General features: G+C 26.0%; 1 protein-coding gene and 1 long non-coding RNA gene across 2 annotated transcripts in view; one reads left to right on the top strand and one right to left on the bottom strand.

Annotated features, from left to right (window-relative positions):
- LOC129963659 (runt-related transcription factor 1-like) overlaps positions 1-15,002 on the bottom strand; it is a 50,969-nt gene extending 35,967 nt beyond the window's left edge. The window contains exon 1 of the mRNA XM_056078154.1: positions 13,777-15,002. Coding sequence (XP_055934129.1) covers positions 13,777-14,143 — 367 coding nt within the window. The 5' untranslated portion in view covers positions 14,144-15,002. The remainder of the gene's footprint in view (positions 1-13,776) is intronic.
- Positions 15,000-19,320, top strand: LOC129963660 (uncharacterized). The gene is made up of 3 exons (XR_008784005.1): positions 15,000-15,280; positions 16,740-16,906; positions 19,194-19,320. It is a non-coding gene; the product is annotated as an uncharacterized LOC129963660 (long non-coding RNA).
- Positions 19,321-23,719: the final 4,399 nt, after the last annotated feature.

The following is a 23,719-nucleotide window of genomic DNA, read 5'->3' as shown; positions in this document are numbered from 1 at the left end:
TAACGGAAAAGACGATAAAACAGGTTTGGCTCTTAACGTATTTATTATTTCAAATTTAAGTAAGAATTTTAGTTTTGCGGAGCAGCAGAATAATAATTGTAATTGCTATAAAAAAAATATTTCGTTCAGAAAAGTTGAAAATTTGCAAATAATAGAAACATGCTTCGTTGTTTATAAATAGTTTAAAACTTTCACAACTGATAAAACTGTGAGTAACCAAAAAACCGGTAGCAATGGTTTTTGAGTGCGAATTGCCAACTTAACACTTAATGCCTGAATAGAGAAACAGAATGGTCCTTTACCATTTATTTACAGTACTAAACAGCTCTGTCAACCACAATGGTTTTGTGGTAAAATTGTAGGAGTGTGTGGTTTAGGTGTAGAAAAGAGTTGGGCTCCATTTGTCGCAGCTTTTGCGGTGCGACTTTGTCACATGTGGAGTAAAGTAGACAAATAATTGGAGTCACATGAATTCAGAAACAACTTTTCATTAGTACAATGACACAGTTAATATGTTGGAAGATGAGTGCGTTGTGAGATCTGCAATCAAACAATTACAAAGTAAGAGAGAAATGTATTTCTCTATTTTTGTGGCTCTGCTTTGAAAAGTTTAATTTTTACTTAAACGATAATGAGTGCTATTCCAAAATACAAATTCATTTATAGTTTGGGTAAAATTTGAAGATCACAAGAAAAGAGGCTAATTTAGTCTAGTCAGATTTATGTTTTTTCGAAGCAACACCAGAATTATTTTGTGACGGATCTAATCATTCTGAAACATGATCAGATGGCGGGCATGGCACTCGAATTGGTATGTCTTCAGCAAACTTCAAGACCATTTTAGCGGGTGATGTTTAACAGATTTAACATGTTTCAAGTCCATATACAAGGATAGCCATTGGTAGAACCGAGTTATAAATACAGAATCTTACAGTCGAATCCAATATCAGGAAATTACAGCCGAAATGTGGGCCAGAAATTTACACAAAAAATCGCAAAGGGCTGTATTCTTTTACTATCATTAAAATGAGAAAAATATCTACGTAATTTAGATTATTTGAATTTTTTCATTGTGAGTGATTTTTGTTTTCTTTTTGCACATATAACATAGAATACAAAATGAAACATATAACTTAAGAAGCAGATTGCATAAATAAATGATTAACATATATTTTCAATGCATTGATTGCTTATTCTATTTTGAAGACGTAAAAACTACGAAATGTATTCAACTTAAGTTTAAATTATAAGATTAAGTAATTCTATATTTTTTTTAATTTACTTTCTTTATGCATATCCAGCGATACATATTTTGGTTATTAAAATTGCAATAAAAAATTCAATACTTAAAACCCATTAAATGAATTTAAAACTACAAATTTTATTACATCCAGAAACATTTCTTGTATGTGAATTTCTTGTTCTATCGATGCTGTTAAATATGATATTTGCATTTTTCGCATGTACTCTTCAAGGATTCGTAAGTGTAGATTAGTATAATACATAATAAATGATTATAATAAGTAATAATTATAGGATTATTTCAATTAACTCATGCACATTAACCAAGATATAAGAAAAAGTATGGAAAAGCAATCTATGAACAGATTTTCTAACAAACTATAAATAATTTATATTACTTTTTATATCTAATGCTTTTCTTATAGAGTAAACAGAATTGTAGCGATTTATTATTATTATGAATACTGTTCAGAACTTTTTGCACTAACTGAATTAATATTTAAATGTTTATAACCACAATTTTTGTAGCAATCCCATACCATTTATATATTGCAGCATAAAAAACTTGTGGCATAATTTTTATATATTAGACTGTGACTGTATTAATATTATAAATATAATTCAACATGTATACAAGGTTTATGAATCATTATTATTTATTTAAATTTATTTTCAAATATTTTTGCAAACCTTTTTTCTTCCGTATTTTGTTTTAAGGACGTTCTTACAGCTACTGTTTTTTTTTTTTTTCTTTAATTCATAATTTTTGAAAAAAATATATTTATTTCAACTAGCTGATATATAAAATTATTTTTGTGCATTTTAATGATTAATGCCTTTTAATTTCTCACATATGCGACATTATGCTAAAAAAGACACTTACTTTTTACTTTTGCTTACTAGACTTACTTTTGTCATTGAAATAACAGTGCTTCTAAACACAATTAATGCATTCTTTTATGAATAAGAAATACCAAAATAAAATAAATATTGCATATCAAATAAAAGGACACACATTTTGCAGATATTTAATGGAAAATATTTCAAAATAGCCAAAGAAATTTTTATAAAATCTGCAGTGAATGAAACTGCATTTTTGAAAATAAAAGGAGCAATTAGAATTAAAATATTTTTGTTGGTTAAGTAGAATTAAAAATAGTTTTAATATTAAAATCTTTTACATTTTATTAAATCAATTGTAGGCGGTAAGATATTGGTACAGTTAATGTTACAGTTATTTTAGATGAATTCAAGGTGTTTTATGAAAAACTGACAAAGCTGCTTAAAATGGAAGGATATCGTTGTTTTTTGTCATGAAAAACTAAATAATCTATGAACCAATTTACTGACAACACACACAAAATCCAAGAACAGGTTTTGAAGGAAACGTTCTTGCTTTTTAAAAAGCTTTCATGAGAAGTCAAGATTATCATAAGGGTTATTACACATTGAACAAAGGACCAACTTTCAAACTGCTCTAAGTGAATGCCCTTGTGCAAAAATATACTCATTTCTACTAACAGAGTCCAAGAAAAGATGAAGAAGAATTGAAGAATATTACAAGAAACTTCACACAAAAGCTCCAAAAACTGTCAAGAATGATATCAAAAATGAAAATCATGCCAAGAATAATACGCCAGAAAAAGACAACTGGCTAGATAATGAAACCTAAACATGCAAAATGATAGGATACAAAAGGAATTATAATTTTCGCTCGGATGATAACAATAATTTAAGAATTGTTACAGGTCATATCCGCGAATCTCTACAAATATCCCGTAAACACTAGGGAATTAAGCGCTGATAAGAAAAAAGTGCTAATTTCTGAATTGAGACTTTTTGAATTTCCGAAAAAAAATGACAAAAAAGACTGAAGATGAAAGGCTTGCGACAGTTTGTTCAGCATTAAAATTTATAATAATTTACTATCGTATCGCGTGTTATTATATAAAGAAATAAAAAGAAATGCTTTCGGCTTTAGGGAAATCAATATAAATGAAATTATGTTTATAATTTCTTTTATTTTACATATATGAAGTAAAAAACACATTCACATTCATAATAAGTCTGTAAATATGATTTTCTATGATAGAAGTTATCACACAGTAAAAATAAGAATTATTTAACAGAACTAAAATTTTGATTCCAGGTCTTTACAGGAAATAAGTAAATTTCAATAAAATATTTATGATCTTGCATAAAAAAAATTTAAAAAATCACGAATTTTCTAATTTGAGCCAAAGTTGCTCCAATATGTTATTTATCTTTTGAATCAAAAGAGAAAATTCGAAAAAAGGTCAAAAAGGTCTTGTGGAAAGTTTTTGCAGATTTTATGTGCAAAATATTAGCTAAAAAATATCAATTCCTCAAATAATTCGTTCGTAAAATATTTGCATCATAGAATTTTAATCAGATTTTCTTGATTTATTAATTTTTTTTATTTTCTAATTTGTACAGCTCAAACTAATATATACTAAATGATGAGAAGGTAGGAAGACAATGAATCCAAATTTTTGAGTGAATAAATTATCATAATAGTTACAAATTTGATAATAGCTTTATTATTATTGCTGAATATAGCTGAATGAGTCATTCGTTTATGAAAGCATTTTAATAGCTATTATTATTATTATTCACAGAAAATAAATGAATATTCGTATAAATTGCTTATTTATTAGTAGGTTTATTATTGTTATTATTGATCAATGAAGCTGAATAAGTGTATTTACATAAAAAATATTTATTAATTAATATGCTCACAATCAAAACTTTGGAAGTTGTCATGATATAAAGCTCTGTTTATTACCGTACATTTGATCAGATTTATAAAATATTTCGGACACTTTTTAATCAATTCATACTCTTAGCTTTGGAATACTTCTTCAGAATATTATTGATGCAGTTTTTGATTAACTATTACACATGATTTGTAAAAGCATAATAAATTTAAAAAAAACTATTTAATTTGTTTTCATAGATTTATTGCATTTATGCAGAAAACTGATCTTTATAGGAAGTATTTTGTTGATATTCAGAGAATAGAAAAAAAAAAAAAAAACTACCAGCCATTTTTATTTTGTTCCTTTAAATAAAGTGTCGGAAATTGATTTACACAGATAGTAAAACTACATTTTATGGTAAATCGAACGTTGAGCATCGAACAGCTTTCAATCGCAACTTTTTCTATTTGTTTTCACCATTTTTTTTTTTAAATACATGCTAAGATTTAGCCAAATTCAAATATATATTCTTCAAGTTATAGCATTAATTGTCATAAATATATATAAAACCAATGAGTAAATTGCAATTTCAAATGCATAAAATAAAATAGTAAATTTATTTTTTTCAGCTCAAAAGTTAAAAAGTTCTAAAATTAAACTCATGTCGATAACCATTAGAATAGCACAATAGAAGCATATTATTTAAAAGAAATTTTTTAATGCAATACATTTTTTCCGAAATTTTTATCAAAACAATGCTTTATTATTTATAATATAAAAAATTAGTTATGTAATATTATTTTATACCAAAATCAGTTTTTCTCAAAATTTTAACAACATTTGATATATTTCCACATAAATATCACATAAATTCAAAAACAAAAATTAATGAAGTGTATTAAAACTGGAATTCTAACTTCTCAGGATAAATTTCGATAAATAATGAATATATTTATTTATCATTTAAAAGCAATTGCATTCTCAAGGAAATAAAAGTAAACAAATATTCCACTCATACTAAGAAATTAGAAGGTTAAATGTTATGATAAAGTATATTAAAATACAAGTTTCTACTTCAAATATAATAGGATATTTTATGTTCTAAGTATAGTAATAGAAGTTCTAAAAAAAGAATAAAACACATTTTGGAGGTAGAAAAGAAAAACTTTTACTGTTATAGTATCTAATTATTTAAAATAAAGAATATTTTGATTTAAATGGATATTTTCAGCATTTTCCATATATTATAGTCATTCTTGCTAATCATTTTGCTGTTGTATCCTAATTTTTAAAAAATCCATATCACATCTAAAAGTTCAATTTTGTAGAATTATTCAGACATCTATTATAAAATTTCTATCAAATAACATCTTAGAAAATTATTTTTCTATAAAGTGCATTGCATTAATATGCAAGAACTCATTTATTTATTTCATATATATTTTAATAAACATCTTATAAATTCATTTTGTAATATTGATTTCTCAATTAAGCAATAAATAACAAAATTAATAAAATTTTAGATTTGAAAACATAGTTATTTAGGCAAAACCAACTTCTAATTTCATTCTCGATCTATTTTTTAATATGCAGCAGAATTTAATCAAAATTACACTTAGATAAATGAAAAAAAAATTGAAGGATTTTATAGTATTATAGTATTTTATAGTAAAGTATAGTATAGTATTTTGAACAGATTTTATTTAAGTGTTTGAAAGAGTGCCTCAGAAAGCTGAAGTTTATTATATAAGTTTAAAAAAACCTTAATTTCACATAAAAAAGTTGTTTTAAAATATAAGCATAACAAACAATAGACAAAGAGATATGTTTTTTCCTGTAATCTTACGATAAATAGCATTACATTAAAAAAAAAAACTGTGATAAAAGGCATCAAAAATATTCATCCTTAGTTTTCTGAATAACTGCAGAATACAAATTGTAGGATATTTAAAAGTTAGGTAAATAAAATTATTATATTCAATTCATATTTTACCGATTTTTGTACTTAAGAAAAATATAACGCAACATCTTTTAAATTAAGATAAAGTTATTGCTTCAAAAAAAAAAAACAGAACGAAATAAAATGCACGTGATTATTATGTTATTTATATATTTAAAGACATTCATAACTATTTTTAAACAAGAGTAAAAAATAAATTAATATATTAGTATTTTCAAAAAAAGCGTGGCATAATGAATTTTTAATTCGAAAACTGAATACTGATACTACTGATAGTAAATTTAATAAAACTACTGATACTACTGATAATAAATTTAATAAAACTACTGATAATTTAATAAAATTGTTATATATAAACTTAGAAATGTCCTATGTAGATTTGGAATAATATTTAATCGGAATTTTTGTTCTTTTTACGGAAATGCACTATCATTTTCATATACGACAGGCATTTTAAACATTAAAAGAGAAATTTTAAATACTGATATTTAAAAAAAAACTGAAGGATTTTTTCAACTTTATCCAGTTTGGCTTTCAATTTTACGGAATTTGATCGAATGATAAAATAAAGAAATTACAAGATAGAATAAATTTACAAATTCAATAACAATGATGATTTATGGAAATTTCTGAAGGGGGGAAAAATACCAACTCTATTATGAAATTAACTGATAATTTCTTTCAAAATAGCTCTCTACCATTAAATTAAATTTGTTTATATTTTGAAAAATCTTAAAAGTAAAATGAATACTTTCACGGTTATAGAAGTAAAATAAAACAGAAAAAGTTGCAAATTATATTACATACTATTTCATGTACAATTAAAGTAGACAACTAACAGTTGTTGTTTTTTAATTTATTAAGTTGACAATTTTTTTTTACAAATTTTAAATTTTTTGTTAATTTGTCGTGAAGTTATTAATCAACATATCACAACATATCACAAACCATTAATACTTTATATTTAAAATTAAAATTTTATTTCTAAATAAAAAAGACGAAATCCAAAAACATTGTGAATTTTTTAATCAAAATTGTTTTCTGCTCTTATTGCTTTTAACAATTCACAATAATAAAATATGGACATAGTACTCGCATTTTTTGCAATTAGAATAAAAAGTCGGGAAAATTATGTATTTTCTCTCTTAAGATAAATATGCTCATATAACGTTTTTTCTATCAACAATTATGTATTAAATTTTTTGAAATCAATTAGAAGACAAAATTTTTTTAGATAATCGTTTCAAAATTTTAAAGAGTAAATTAACTAATTAGAGAGAAACTTTTAACTTATACTAGTGTAGTAATTTGAAAATTTTCATTTAAATACCATACGATTTTTTTTAAACATTCTAAAAAGAATAAATAGTAAAATTTTTAATCTAATTTTATGTGAATATAATAATTGCTTGACATATAATCTGAAATTTTTTTAAATTTGTATTAATCGATTTGTAGTACTTGTAAACGCGCATAATTTCTTTGCTTTTAGTTTGCACAATTAATTTCAACAATATTTTTAAAGTTTATTCTTCATTTACCAAACAAAGAGGAAAGATGTACAAAAATATAGTTCAATTCGAAAATTTCAACTATGTTTGTAAGAAATAATAATAATAATAAAAAAAATTTCTACATCAGCAACAGCAGAAAAAACAAAAAAAAACACCCGAAGTTTTTATTTGAAAGCAAAATATATATTTTTGAAACGAATTATAATTTCGTATAATTATAAAAGTAAAAAATAAATAAAATAAAATAGTGAGAGGTTTCTGTCATATAAAAAACAATAAGAAAAATGTAAACTTCTACTGTTATCACAGTATAAATTTATGAATTATGTATACAAAAGGATTTACAATATTATTTCCCCCCAATTTCGACTAACATTAATATTAAAAGAAAAATATTCATGCACTTTAGGAATTCTTGCCAAAATTCAAACAAATAGTTATTTTAAAACTTTGAATGACTCAGATTCATTATGATAAAAAGAGTGAAAAAAAAAAAAGAGTTAGAATTTTCCTTTATTTATTTATTTTTTCATTATGATGATTCGTTTAAGTTTATAAAAATACTATGTGAAAATTTAAAAGATTCATTATAAGGAAATAAACGAAAAAAAAATATGAATTAGAATTTAAATCATTTTAACAATTTTAAACAATTACATTTTTTAACGTTCATTCCACAAACACTGAAGAAGTTAAATTATTTTTCTTTTATCTAGATTAGTAGATAATATTTCCATGCCTTATTTTTTTTCATAATTATTATTCATTCTTTAGATATTAATGATTTGGAAAGGACTTTGTTAAAAATAAGAAAACTCTTACTTAATTCTTTCCTTTTCTGCAATTTCAGCTGCAAACAATAACAAAAACGATGATAATGACTTTGCATTTCTCTAATTTCAGATATCAAGGAGATCAACATCTACAATTATGTATAACTGGTTTTGTTTAAATTTTATATTTAAAAGTTCAATATTATTTTTCCCCTGTAGCTTATCTATATAAATTAGGAAGAGAAGCAGAATTTGTGATTGAAGTTTTATTAGTCAACGTAGGAAAAATAGTAGCAAGATCATTTATTTTTTTTACAGTAAATTAAAAAAAAAAGCATTGGTTATTCGTTGCATTAACAAATTACACTTTTTTCTTTGGTAGTTTTTTACTTCAATAAAATTTGGACATAATAGTTTCAATACACAATCATATTTCACGCATGATATCATATTTGCGTAGTGAATGAAACTTTGATGAAAGACAATAATTGAATCTTATTTTGAAATAAGAATGGATAACAATTAAAAAAAATTAGCATAAATAAACAGATATAATCGTATTCGAAAATGCTTGGAAAGAATCTACTGATTTCTTATGCTCCAAAAGATTTCTATAAATATTATTTATTTCATCTGACTTTTAAGTATGAGACATTTATATTTAAAAATCAGACGATAACTATAGCTGGCATTTGTTTATATTTTATGAAAATTTCGAATATTTAAATTCCCAAATACAATTAATTTTAGATAGTAACATTTATAAGTTAATTTTTTTCTTTTAGAAAATAATTTTTATATATATATACATATATATCAACAAAATGTTTTCTTTTTTCCCTTTAAATGAAAAGGAATATATCTAGTACTTTGTTTTCAAAATGTCGATTACAGCTTTTCTTAATTTTTATCACTTTTTGCGTATCTCAATATATTATATATATATCAAAGTAAGTTAAGTTTCATATTGTTTTAAAACTTCACAATGAAATAATTACACTGAAACAAGTAAACAAATTTATGCTAATAAATTAGGTATATAATGTATAGAAAATAATTTCCACAATGATCTAGAAACTTATAAAAAAATTCTTCAATTACAACGTTGTTTAAATTACATTATTGAGTATAGCATCCTTTTGTTGCTGTAGCAGTCCCAATTAATTTTGTCAAATTTTTAGAATTTTATTTTTATCCGTAGCTTGATTTCCGACTTTTTTTTTTAGGTCTAGGTATTTTATTAGGCATTTAAGTCTACAAATAAGTCATGTAATTTCCGAATTCTAATTTCTTATTCTAGTAAATTGCACTATACATTTCTGTGCGGCAAATCTATAATATATATTTCTTCATTTTTAACTCCGACAGTTTTTGTCAAACACAAAAAATTTAGCATAGTATAAATTTTCGAAAAATTAGATACGCGAATATTTTCAAATGTGCAAAATTACCGTTTGATGGAATATAAAATGAAATATTTCTGGCACCACTGATAATTATAATTAACTGACATTTAAAAAATTTAAAACTGAACACATATTCATACTATTCATGTGAGAAGCATGAATTCAAAATTAAATACAGAAAATTAAGCGATTTTTTTTCGAATATAACCTTGAACAGAGATTCAAGACTATATTTATTACGAATTTGCAGTTTTAATTAATTGCTGCAAATTTAATTAGAATCAATTTAGATTGCCAAAACACTCTCAAAGCACCTCCTGTTTAATACCTATAAATTGTTTATCACATTAATGAAAAACAAATCAATGTTTAAAATACTCAGATAAATAATAATGGATTGAATTTTAATTCTTACCACTTAATAATTTATTAACTAATTCTTTAAAACTTCTTTGCTAAAAAAAATACTAATTATTGGTTTAAATCAATGTTAACATTCAAATTAAAAGAAAAATAACTATTTTCTTTGAAATTACTTTTACAGCAAAAAATAATTTACTTTTCATAGATTTAAATTATATTACCTTATAAAGAAAGGAATTTTTTTAGTTGATTTTTTTTTCCAGAGATGTATATGCCGTTTGGGTTTAGACAGACACTTTAAGAATTTTATTTTCTAAGTAGAATATTCAATTTTTGTAGCATTTAAAGAAATGTAATTTATGATTTATGACTAATATTTTAAGAATTTTATTTTCTTAAGGTAGAATATTCAGTTTTTGTAGCTTTTAAAGAAATGTAATTTTTAATTTATGATTAATATTTTAAGAGTTTTATTCTAACACAATATTTTTTAACTATAGTATCTTTTAAATATACGGTCCTAATTTAATCCTAATGTACGGTCTTAATGTACACTAATCATTTAGAAAGATAAGATTCTGATTCCTGCATTTAACAATTAAGTAAACTATTATGACAGTGATTGAAAAGTTGCAATTTATGATCATGTTATTTGAATTATAAAAGAAACAGAAAAAGAAAATATCCTATAATGATGTCAATGGAAATCACAGAATTCGATGGTTAATCCGGTCTTACAAGTTTATAAGGCTCTTGCAAAATTTTCTAGATAAATTTTCGGAATCTTCACCTAACTTGATTGGTGCAAACTCAACTTCTAAACACAAATATTCCCAAATGAGGTATCGTGCCTCATGGGAAACACAAAACAGTTTGAAATGCAGTGAAACCTTATTCATTCGGATTAAGGCACCTTAAAAATGAGTAAGAGTGGAAAAACCTTGGATAAACGTAAGTGCTGTTGATGAGAGTATGCGCTTGAGTAAAAAATAATAAACATAATAATTTACAAGAAAACATCCTTAAAAATTTTTTTTCAAAATAAAACAATTTGTTTTTAGCAATTTAATTGGTTTATTAGTCACGAAGAAACTAAATCATTACTAAAATTACAGCACATTTAGAATATTGATTCATACTAAGTAAGTGGTATTATTAATTCATGAACTATATTATTCATTCATATTGGCGAATTAATTAATAGTATTGAGTCATATTAATTCATAAAAGTAAAAAAGAGAGAGAGAGAGAGAAATCCTATTATTACAGAAATATTGCATGATATAATAGTACCACAATATCGAAAAACATTGAACAATATCATTCATATTTTTGAATACGATTGAATTCCCCCTTCGAATTAAATTTCTCCACAAAAGTAAATAATACAAAAATATTAAACGTTAGTTAATTAATTATTCAATTCCATACGAGTCGCATAATTTTTTCAACTTCATTAAAAACACACTGATTGATTCATTAAGAGTCAATATTCATAATGCAATACATTTTAATCTCATTCTTTTTCTGTGTTTTTTTTTTTTTTTTTTTCGTTCCTTTTCTTGACAAAAAGTTACTTTCCTATTTTTTTTATAGATAAAGACAATTAACACACTTTACACATACGAACGTTGAAAATAAACATTAAATCTCAAATAAGAATAATCTTATAATCCTAACTTAAATAAATATATATATATCGGAGATATATACTAAGGAGGCAAAAAAAAAAGAAAAAAAGAATTAAAAAATGTTATTTGTTTAAAAATAATTTACTTGTACGCAAGATTTTTATTTTTAAATACAATTATCCTAATTTAAAATAATATCTATCCAATATAAGAGTTCATGTGTTTGTTTATAAAATACAAAAGTTTTAAAAATTGTACAGAACACAACACGTTGAACCTTCAGGATTGCCTTCCCCATGTTGCGCACGCGCAAAACGGCACGTATTCGGATGTCTCATCCTCCACCGTATTCGGGTCATGACAAGAATTCAATAATCGAGGGCGAAGTTTCATAGTTTGAAAGCAATGTTTTTATGTCAGAATGGAATTTTACACAAAAAAAGGAGAACAATTTTAATGCAGCCACATCTGATTAAATAAGACTTAAATAAAAATAATACGGAAAAGAAAAAAGGGTTTTTTTTCCAGAATCTGTTAAATCTAAAATTCGTAAAGATAAAAAAATTCCGTATATTATATATTTCTTTGAAAAATGAAACAAAATTTTATTAAGTCAAGTCATAGTAAAACTCGGTTAGTAAAATATTAAAAAGAAGCTTAGTAAAACTAAACATAAAAATCTTGAACCTTTGAGCTGAGAAATCCACAATTTCCTCCAGTTAATGCTATGATGTCATTGAGTAATATTATATTACAACACGAATGGAATTAACAAATTATTTCACTTCAACACTATTCGATTTTGAAAAGTTACGCGTAAATAACAATTAAATTAAGGACCTATGTACATCACATTTAATTTATTATTAGAAACGATATATCATGCATAAAATTTGTTTCATGTTAATTTATTATTAATTAAAATTCATTTCACATTAATTCAGTTAGTTATTATTGATTATGTTAATTTAGTATTACTTAATGTTAATTATACTAAAACTATCTTAACTATTAAACAACAATAACAAGCATAATTGATAAAAGTATATTCTTAAATATTATATTTATGCATTTTAATAAATTATTGAACAATTCGAATAATCAACAAAATAAAGAATAATACCAATAAACAAATAAACCACATGAACAGAATCTAACAAAATAAAAAAAAAATCTGTCATGATAATTCTGCAAGCCAAAATAAATATTAATTAAAATAACAACAACAACAAAAAAAAAAGAGCAGTGATCTCATTAAAGAAATAGTAGAAGCAACATGAAACTTAATTCAGCAATTTAATCATAACACGGAAGTACAATCTCATATTGATAACGAAGATAAAATATTAAAATTATTTTTAAACTATTTATAACAATATTAAAATTATTAGAAAAATTCGATATTAATTACCACATAGTTCAAATGCTAATTTTCTTAGTAGGCAATAAAATGCCTTCTTTTAAAGTTTAAAATTTAATTTTGAATTGATCGAAATTTCTATCTGATTTAACATCTAGAAAGCATCATTTTATTTTCCTCTTTCGACACATACACATTCAAGTATCCCAAAAGAGCGGAAAGAGATTGTAGATCACTTATTAATTAATTTGGAATAACATATTATTGTCATATTTTACTATTATTAATACCAGAAAAATTATTTGAACAATAATTCTAAATATGAATTAGCATTAAATACAAATTACTTAAACATGAGTAAATATAAACCAAAATTATAAAAACATAAAAAGTAAATTTTATGTATATAAATTCAATTTAAATAAATAATGCAAGGAAATGTGCAATTTTTAAGTAAAAATTCATACATATTTTTTATATATAAATTTTTAATTTTTATCCAAAATAATATTTAATGAATATGAAACACGTAATAATAATTATCATATAAAGTTGATTACACTAATAAGTATTTCATAGTAATCTATATACATGTGCAAATATATCCCTAATTAAATAAAATAGAAAAAAATCCAGAAGCAGAATGTACAATTAAAAATTAGTGAACACAAAATAAAATTTTAGTCTAAGTTAAGCGATGCTAAATTTAAAGAAGACATTTTAAAATACAAACACAACATTTTAAAATACAAACACAACTGACAAAAATAGCAAATAATAGATAGAAGATGAAAATAATTCACCTACCTCTCCCACTACGTCCAACAAATCTCAGGTCATTGAATTTGGCCACTCCATTCTTAAAGGTGGCAGTCGCATTCCTGAGTTCCCCGCAATAATTCTCATCGTTTCCCGCTCTGACGGTGACCACTGTTCCGTCAGCGATATCTCCGAGACACACAACTTTAAAAGCGACCGGCAGAGTCTTGTTGGAACGCCAGTGGCTTGGCAGCGCGGTGCACACAAAACAGGGGCTGCCAGTCTTCACGAGTTCGCCGGCACCGGCCTCTACCCCTATAGCGGCAAGCGATTTTTCCGTAGACGGCAGAGTCAAATCGCCGCTACTCATGAGTCCGAATCCGCACGTACTGACGGTCTCGGCGGGCAAATGCATTGTGAAAGGAGAACTGGCGGCAGATGTCAACCACAAAGCATTGCCTATTAAAATCGAGTAACTTTGGTCAAAAAATCAAGGCAGGAAAGGAAGGCTCGCTGATGATTGTTGCTTGTTTATTGCGGTTTTGCTCCCCGGCGAGGAACAAGCATGCTAGAGAGAGTGACTGGCGCCCGAAACCAACCCACACGAGGATTAGAAGGAAGGCACGTGACGCATAAACCACGCCTCTTCCGGTTCTAGTAAAAAGTATTTTTTTTTTCAAAAACTTTTCTTCAGAGTGCAAACGATTTCTTCCGGTTCCTTAAAAAATTACGCTTTTAATTGTTTCTTCGGATTACAAAGTAGAGCCATAGTTCGTAGAACGTTAATCCACAACGAAAACAGTCAGAACAGTCCAAAATTCACAACAAGAATATTCTTTCAGAATATCCGCAATAAAATATCCAATAAAATGTTTCTAAAAATAACTGTCTCAAAATTGATGTTTTGATACAATAAAAATAAGGCACAAATCCGGTTTGTTTCCTTGCGTAAAAATAATCACTACAAATATTTGTTGACAACTAACAAATATTGATACTATGTTATCAATTAACAAATGTCACCAAATTTGAAAACCGCAGAGGATGCGAACAAGACAAGAGCGTCCGTTGAAATGAGTTTTGGTTTGAAAGTATTCTGAATATAACGTAGCGCTAGAAGGTGCCTCGGAGGTATACGCAAATATTGCGTAAGTCCATTAATTCCGAGAATATTGCACACTCGCATGCAGTTATCATCTTCGGAGCCGGTTCTGTGAACCGAACATCATTAGTATTCTTCCGCGAACTACTTACTTGTCGTGGAGGCGTCCATTACGCGGACGAATATCGTTCAGATGAAAGTGCTACGCAATTCCTTAACGATTTGATAGCAGAAAAAAGATTATTCTTAGCGCGAATTGGGGAAGGTAAATGAATTTGCGAGGAAGATTTTCATCCGAGAACAATTATCCCCTTCCGTTCGGAACCGTTTTCGAAAAGTCAACTTTCCAGAGGCGATTTGACGTTTTGTTTTCCCTCCGCCATGGCGGACATGACGTCATCGCTTGGCCTGTTTCCAAGACAACGGAGGGAGAGCTTGATAGTTGTCTTGGTAAGTAGCCTACGCTCCGAGCCTTCCAGGTAACCACGTGGATGCGTAAAATGACGCAATCGCCGTTTCATTCATAAAAGTTGTAAGGCAATTTTTCTTTTTGGGTTGCGCTATTTTGTTTTTTTGCTCTAATCGGCCTCAGCTTTTCATCGGCAGACGTTTTGGGATTTCTTATTGATGTAGCAGATTTCAGATGGCGCTGTTTCCCCTTTTTTCGAATTGATAGGAATGAAATTTTCCTCGATTCAAGTGACTGATAAAAAACAAATTATGTTTGATTGCATATTTACTTTGCTTGTCATATATCTCATTGAGAAGGTCAATCTTAATAGAAATGCGGGAATTATCAGACCATTCATGCTTCTTGTGCAATAATGCAATCAAATTTAAAATGTCATAGTTGATCATTTGTTGCTTTTTCGAGCGCAAAATATGAGATTAATAAATTATTTTCTCGGAGTGAATGAAATCGAACTAATAAAAGTAGAATAATTCTGAAATAAAGATATTCTTTTTTTTTTTTTTCTAATTTTAAAAGCAGTGGTAGATTTAACTATTTTGCAACTCTAGCCAACATAAATATGAGGTCGCTCCTTTAATAAGATGGTCTATTTCGTTCCACATTTCAGCTTATTTTGAATATGTTTATGGTTTATTTTAGGTTAATGTTTCATTTTATTAGTTTTGTGAATTTATAACTTGTTTTTATTTATCTGTTACTGTTACAATGATATTTTATAAAACTGCTGAGAATTCAGCCGTTTGATATTAGAGTATTGCCGTGGAAATGATGATGAATAAAAAGTCTCCAAAGATTGGGTCCGAAAAAAGGAAAGATTTAATTTAAATACAATTTATTGCGAGGAAATAGAATTGAACACATGATGAACTATTTACAGAACTTATAAAAACATAAACGGTCATTACAGGACCTGAGACCAATACCGAACCAAAACATCTTACAAACATAACGACAAGTATATTATCTCATGTCTTAATTCCAAAATTTTTATATTAGCTACAGTTGCTGGGTTACATAAATATCAGATACGATACCAATTAAATAGTTAAATGTTTAATGTCACGTGAAGTGATTTATTCATACTAATGACGCACAAAAGCAGGTTCAAAATGCATTGCACCATTTTTTTCAATAAAGTACGGGAGACAAAATAATTTGGAATTTATAACCTTAATGCCGAAATTTCCTAACAGTTACTACTCCAAGCATAAACATTTGTACACAATATTATTGAATAATATGTTTAGTTTTATAAACGTTTTAATAACTGAATGACTTTAAAAAAACTTTTAGGATCCTGAACATCTAATTTAATTAAGTGTTAATATTACCTTAATATTTTATTGCTCATAGAATTTACATTTTTTACTAACTTATTTATTTCGCAACTATGAAAAAAAAGTTTGTTTAATTGTCCTGTTTCTGACCTCTTTTCAGCCTAATGGCCCTATACAACTGTTTAGTCTATCTAACTGGAAATCTGCCACTGTTAAAATGTACTAACGCTACACTGCTAAATTGCAATTAGAAAATGATCAGAGACCAAACCAGAAACTGAAAACAGGAGAAGATTATATATACTCCGAATTGCTGATTATAAAAAAGTATGTTTGATTATTTTTACCTTATTTTATTGGAACGTTTTTTGACAAATGAGTGTTTCTTATACAAATTAAATGTTCTATACCATAAATATGGGTATGGGTCTAATATTTCCAAACAATAAAAAATACAGAGTAATTAAAATCCCAATATTTGCTCAGAAAATCTTACTGAAAAAAAAAGCAATGACTATAAAAGTAAAACTGGGTCATATGAAGGGCGAAGTGCTAATAATTCAATAATATGATAATTTGATTCTTTGTCCTCGTTTGTATGAGCGAAAAAAATAATAAGTTAATGATATTCAAAGCTCTTGTCTGAAACATTTTTGATAATATTTTAGAATTGATTCGTCAATCTTCATTTTATTATTAAAATTCACTTTTAATTATATCAAGAATAAAATATGTCCAAAAAAACAATGTTTTAACACTGCTGTAATGAGTATATGTATAGATGCAGATATTGAAACAATGAAAAATATTGTTGTTCAGTACATAAAATTAGAGAAAAAAATAGTAAAGAAATAAAAATATAACTGATATTATCAATTTTGCTTTTTTAAATGGGGAAAGGATAGTTTTGAATTGATAAGTTTCGAAGTTATTGAAGAAAAAGTATTAATATTTTAATACATTTTTGTTTAAAATTCCAATAAAAAATTTTCAAAATAATTTCTTTGTAGCTTCTTTAGTTCATTATATGCCAAATTTGGCAACACTGTGTCCAACGGTCTGCTCTATAAATTATTGCAATTTTTTTTTTTCAGTTACACATGTCACAATTTGCAAGTAGTATATCATTCTTTACATGTAATATAACTTCACATAAACATTATTTTGTAATATCTGAATAATTTAAAAAATTCATTCATTCATTTATAAATGAGCATTACACAAAATACAGTTATTTAAAGCATGGCACAAAAACTCACAAACAACCAAAATAATCACACATTACAGAGCAATATAATCATTAAATTAAAAAAATACATTAATAATCTATGAATGTTATAAACATTTAACCCTAAATACATTTAAAGCTATATTTAAAGTAACAAAAATATTTATCAGCAAGTTACATTATGGGTGAAAGAATGTTGATTATTGCGTGAATATAATATAGAATTAAAATGAAGAGAATTTTCAAATAATTTTATCAAAATTACAGTCTAATAACATGAAAGATGGCTGCGCAATTTCTAGAAAATTTAGATAATAAATTTTGTAGAAAATTCAGGCTACCATAATTTAATTTTTAAAGTTTCATTTTTTTATGATTCGATTTAACTTTTATCTCAATAGCAAAAATATAAAATTAATTATTTAAACTGAGAGGTGCAGCCAGTTGAAAGATAACAAATATCATTTCATACTGATATACATTTCATATTTTGTACCGCTTTGAAATTCACAAATAAATAAATAGAAAATATACGATATAACCAAATTTAAATTTAAAGAAGAAAAAATTAAAAAAATATATCTTTTTTTTTTTTTTTGATAAAATTACGTTTAAAAGAGCACGCATAAAGAAGGAAGAACAAGTCGAAACAGTGAAATAAATTAGATAACCAGAGTTCCTTTTTCTTTGCCAAAAATTTTAGTTTCCTGACTGAAATCAAAACAACATCAATCATAGAAAAGGGACAATGGATAGTTGTTGTCCCCTCGGGGCACAGAATACTCCCAAAATGTCCAATTGCTGACAGCGCCTAACGAAATGTTTACATAGGAAGAATTGAGAGATAGCAATGGAGGTAGCGATTTATGCCAGTTATTGTTCTTATATAAAGGGAATTGTACACTTATATTGTAAGAAGTATTGAAGATCTCGCTAAATCATCGATGGGCTGTCTCAGGTTTGCAAAGGGTTTCTCTGGTTTTTATGGCTTTGCCAGGTGGAAGTCCGGCAATAAAACGCTTAGAAAATGAAAAAGAACACCTTGCAGCATGGGTGGTAAAATGGAATAGAAAGTGGCCACACAAATTGAAAAAGCCCTTTCTGTACAAAAATAAGCTGGAACAAATGAGAGAGAGATATGTGAAATGTTTCGTACAAGCTTGAAATCTATTTTAAACAGCGGTGCACAGCCTTTAAGAATTGATTATCTTACTTTCCAGAAATCTTGAGCCTTTAATTAGATAATGGATATTGATTTTTTTTTAAATTGTATATTTATCAATGTTTGAAGGTAAATTTTTATTGTATTATTATTTTTTTTTTCTGTTTTATATTATTTTTCATATTTTTACTCTTCTTCTTTCTCCATTCTATCTTTCTTCACAGGGCAACTTCACAGAGGTTGAGAAAACCTTAATTTGAAATGGAACTTCCGTCATTGCCAATCTAGTTCTGGAGGAATAACTTTTTTTTTTTCAATTTTATTACATACAATAAAATTTGGAGTGGGAAAAAAAAACACGAATAAATAAAGTATTAAACAGTATTTGTTTTAGTTTTTTTAAAAAAAAGAACGAAAAAAGATTCTTTTTTTTAGTAAATTTTTATGAAGTGATTCAATTAAAATAAATTTATATTACAATGAGTTTTTTTTTATAATGAGTTTTAAAAAGGAGTTGCAAATCACAGTATTTAAATAACATTTTCCTCTTTTCAACAAATATAATTATATTTCAACCGACATTTCACTCATTAGCATATTTTATTACAAAATGCATTCAAAGAGTATTTAAATTTTAATTAATTAATTAATTAAAATTATTTAACACAATTAATTAATTTTGTTTAATTATTTTTGTGGCTCCAAATAATTAAATGAAAATATATAGAAAATAATAAATAAATTTTAAAGTAATTATTAAATATTTTAATTGTTCATTTTAATTATGTATCCAGTAAAATGTTAAATTACTAAAAATTGGTCTAAATAAACAAATAGCATAAGATAAATTGGATGTTATTCGCATTTTTCTCACGTCTTTGTTATTATTATTATTTTTTTTTTTTTTGCATGAAAATTTGCAGTTTAACGTAGAAAGAGCATTTACTTCTTTGTTATTGGTAAAATGACACTAAATGAAATAATATAATTAAGTTCGAAAATAATTTACAGCATTCCCAGATGCTCTAAAATTTCCTGAAAATTTTCCAAGTGTATTAGATATATGCATATATATATATATATATATATATATATATATATATATATATATATATACAATAACTTAAATAATATTTCTTTAATTGTCGAGTTTATTACTTTGTAAGACTTTACTTTTTTAATTTGTGAGACATTAAATTTAAGACTGCCCAATATGCAAAGGAAAGAAATGCAATGTGAATTTTCTTGTATTTCAAATTTTATCCTCAAAGACGCTGCATATCGACTATATTATTGAGTTTTATTTATTTTGAACTGCTTTTTTTTCCCTATAGAGAGGCGAAAAACAATTCCTAAAACTATGCTTAACATTAAAATCAAAACTTACCCGGGGCATTTCCTGCAATGTTACATCATAGTTTCAGTTTCACGTCAAAGTAAAATGTCCCATATCCGCTTATTTATCCACATCCTCACTTTTCAACACGTGTGATAATGATTTGCTTCCGAATCGATTGATTTATTAGAGCAACACCCTTATTTGAAGCTACACGAGAACAAAATTATTTTGAGCTGCGGTCAGATGGGCGTCACTTCGTTCTCTAAGTTTTCACACCGAGCTCACATAAACATGACTGTTTCTCAAATTGACTTAAGGTGCACTAATTCAAAAAATGCAGCATATGTGATAGAATCTGGATTCAGACACCAGCTTTGTCTTTGCTCTGATTTTTCTTAAATTTATAAGGGCTACTTTTAGATATGATTAAAAGAAACAACTATACTGATGACATCTTGCTGGCATTACATTCAAATATCATAAACAACGAAGATATCATAGATTTTTTTAAAAAAGTAAACCGAGTTTCTGTTCTTAATTATACATACTGAATTAATGATATGCATAGATATTCTCTGAAAATTATGTGATTTCGTTCATCGCATAATCATTCAATGCTAGAGTATAAAAGAAACTAGTCACGTGGTCTTCTCGAGACTTTCTCTCATATTCTCTAATAAACAAATTCTCTCTCATTCGCATAAAAATTGGGGATCTGGTATAACGTCAGTAGTGCTCAGATTTTATTTTCGTATCTACCACATGAGAATTTCGTGCTTCTTATTGTAGTAAAGAACACCGAATATACATTTTGGTAGCTTTATTTTTTTACCATACTTCATTTACATATATATATGAATATGCAGACCAGCAAACAGTCAACTCATTGAAAGACCCGACTCAAAAGTTGATGATATATGTTTTAGATGCTAAATCCGTATACCAAATTTTATCCATTTAGACTTTTACATTTTGTAGTTAATGTATGCGTAGCCCTCGGACAAACCGACAGACTTTTGGGAAATGGATTTCGTTGAAAATTTGGTAGAAGCCAACAAATTTGGGGCAAAAATTACATATCAAATTTCATCCATTTAACTCAATACATATTTGAATGATCGTGTTCATAGGAGACAGAAAGACTGACATAATTCCAAAAATATGTTTTTCTGATTCAGAGAGGACTGAAAAGTAAAGATTCGTCAAAATCTCAAAATCGAATTTTTCGACAACTATACTTTCTCTTTGTATACTTCGTTGTGAGAATGTAAGAATATGAAATGAACAATGCGAAATTAATTTTTTTATTTAGCAACACGTGCAATATTTGATAATTGCTGTTTTTTGCTATAGCCGCGCAGCTACCGAGCGAGAAAGAAACATCATAACTCGAACATTTAAATATTTTTAAAATGCAATGTTAGTTTTAACTAAGCTTCATATTCAATTGGATAATTTTTTATTAAATACATATAATATTGCAGAGTATGAAATCTTCATTGTGGGATTTATGCTTTTTTTTGCATGATAATGTTTAAAATATGGTATACTTTTGTTAAATGCCTAATGCTTAAATCGTTCAAGACACTTTAGAGAGAAGCAGTAGAATCTAGTGTTCTTACTTTTATGGTAGCATGTGCCTTTTAAAAAAAGATTCCACAAAATTTTAATTCAAAATTTATGGTATTAATAATATCGAAACCAGTAGTATAGCAATTATGTTTATTTCGCTCTCTTGAAATATATTCTTTTCAGTGATATTGTTTATATTATTTTTATTTCATTACAATTTTTCTTCTAATTTTAATAAATTTAAAAATGAATTTCAAGCACATTTTACAGTAATACTTTTTATTGTTTTATTGATTACTTTTATAGACACATTCATTGTAATGACATATGCATTGTTATCGTTCTCGCTATAATTAGGAACAAATTTCAAAATGAACCCTTAAATGCTTGAATTTTTATTTTTAATAAATAGAATTTGAACAAACGGGAAATGGGTGTAGTTAATGGGAAAAAATACAATAAAAAAACATATACATTTTTAAAAAAATTATATTATTGAAAATTATTAAACAACAATATAATTATTAAAAGAACAATACAGTTACTTAAAAAAGATTTAAAAAATATGAAAAAAGTAATAACTGTTTCACAAAATAAATTTAGAATTAGTGAACTTATGTAGAACCGATTTTACTTATAGATGTATTTTTACATCACAAAGAAGCCACTTTTTCTTACATAAATTTGCCAGTATATAAAAAATTATAAATACATATTATTATTTATTCTTACCTTGTTCTTATCCGAAAAAAATTTTCCTATATGTTTTTATTACTTTTTATGTAAACAATCGTATTTCGTAAAACCCGCCAACAATGAAAATTGTCTCAGATAAAGAAATAAACTGCCAAAGATTCTAGATTGCTTTCGGAAACGATAATATAGTTTTGGTAAAATAAGCACTGTGCAAAAGTTGCTACATAAAGAGATACGAAGATGTAAACTTACGATGCAGATTTATTTCGCTGTGCATTTAAGGGTTAAAATAACGACAGACGAATTAAGTCTAAAACAAAATAAAGTAGGATGATTTGATTTTTTTTTTTTTTTTTTTGAGGTCAATGAGCTGAAAAACATCTTAGTTGTAAGACTTTAAAGAAATACTTTATCAGATGATACTATAAAAATAATATAAATTTATAAAAGAAACTCCTTAAGTATCTAGAATTCGTTAAGTAATGACTGTAGTATGGATTTTTTTAAAGTTTTTTTTCCAATAATTTCATTTAAATTCATTAAATTTGACAACATGCTATTTAATAAAATAAACTTCTGTTCAAGAGGAATGTTTAATGTTTTCTAATTGAATAATTAAAATACTTAGGAAAATTTATAATTATGGTTTTATTTCAACAAACAAACGATATTGCTGAATAGGAGATCAATGATTAAAATAAAAATAACTTCAAAAATTTATTATTATTATTGCTTGTTTAAGGTTTTCATTTTAATTAATCGATTTGCAAAAATCTGTTTATATTAATTTGAGGAGGGTTGCACGTGAACGCTATTTTATCTGTGCAACTTTCATAGGAAAATTATTAAAATATTTAATTTCTTAATTTTATCCTTTTTTACCTTCTTTTTTAATCCTTCAAAGCTCTTTGAGTGTTTTTTTTTAATATGTCATCATGCCACCCAACTATTAGTATTTGCTTGTAGATTTTTAAACTTTTTTTTTTTTTAATCTCGTCATTTTGACCAATCTTTTTGTCATATTCTATTTAAAAGATTATTTCAAAACGATGGAGGCAAATGTGATTTTCTACATTTGAAATAGTTTAAAAATTAAGATTATACTGGATTAATTTTAAACTGCTTCGAATATTCTGGAGATTA

This window comes from Argiope bruennichi, chromosome 3 (assembly GCF_947563725.1).
Source record: "Argiope bruennichi chromosome 3, qqArgBrue1.1, whole genome shotgun sequence".
Lineage (NCBI taxonomy): Eukaryota > Metazoa > Arthropoda > Arachnida > Araneae > Araneidae > Argiope > Argiope bruennichi.
Note: the sequence above shows the minus strand (reverse complement) of the source record. Positions and strands in the feature narration are given on the sequence as shown.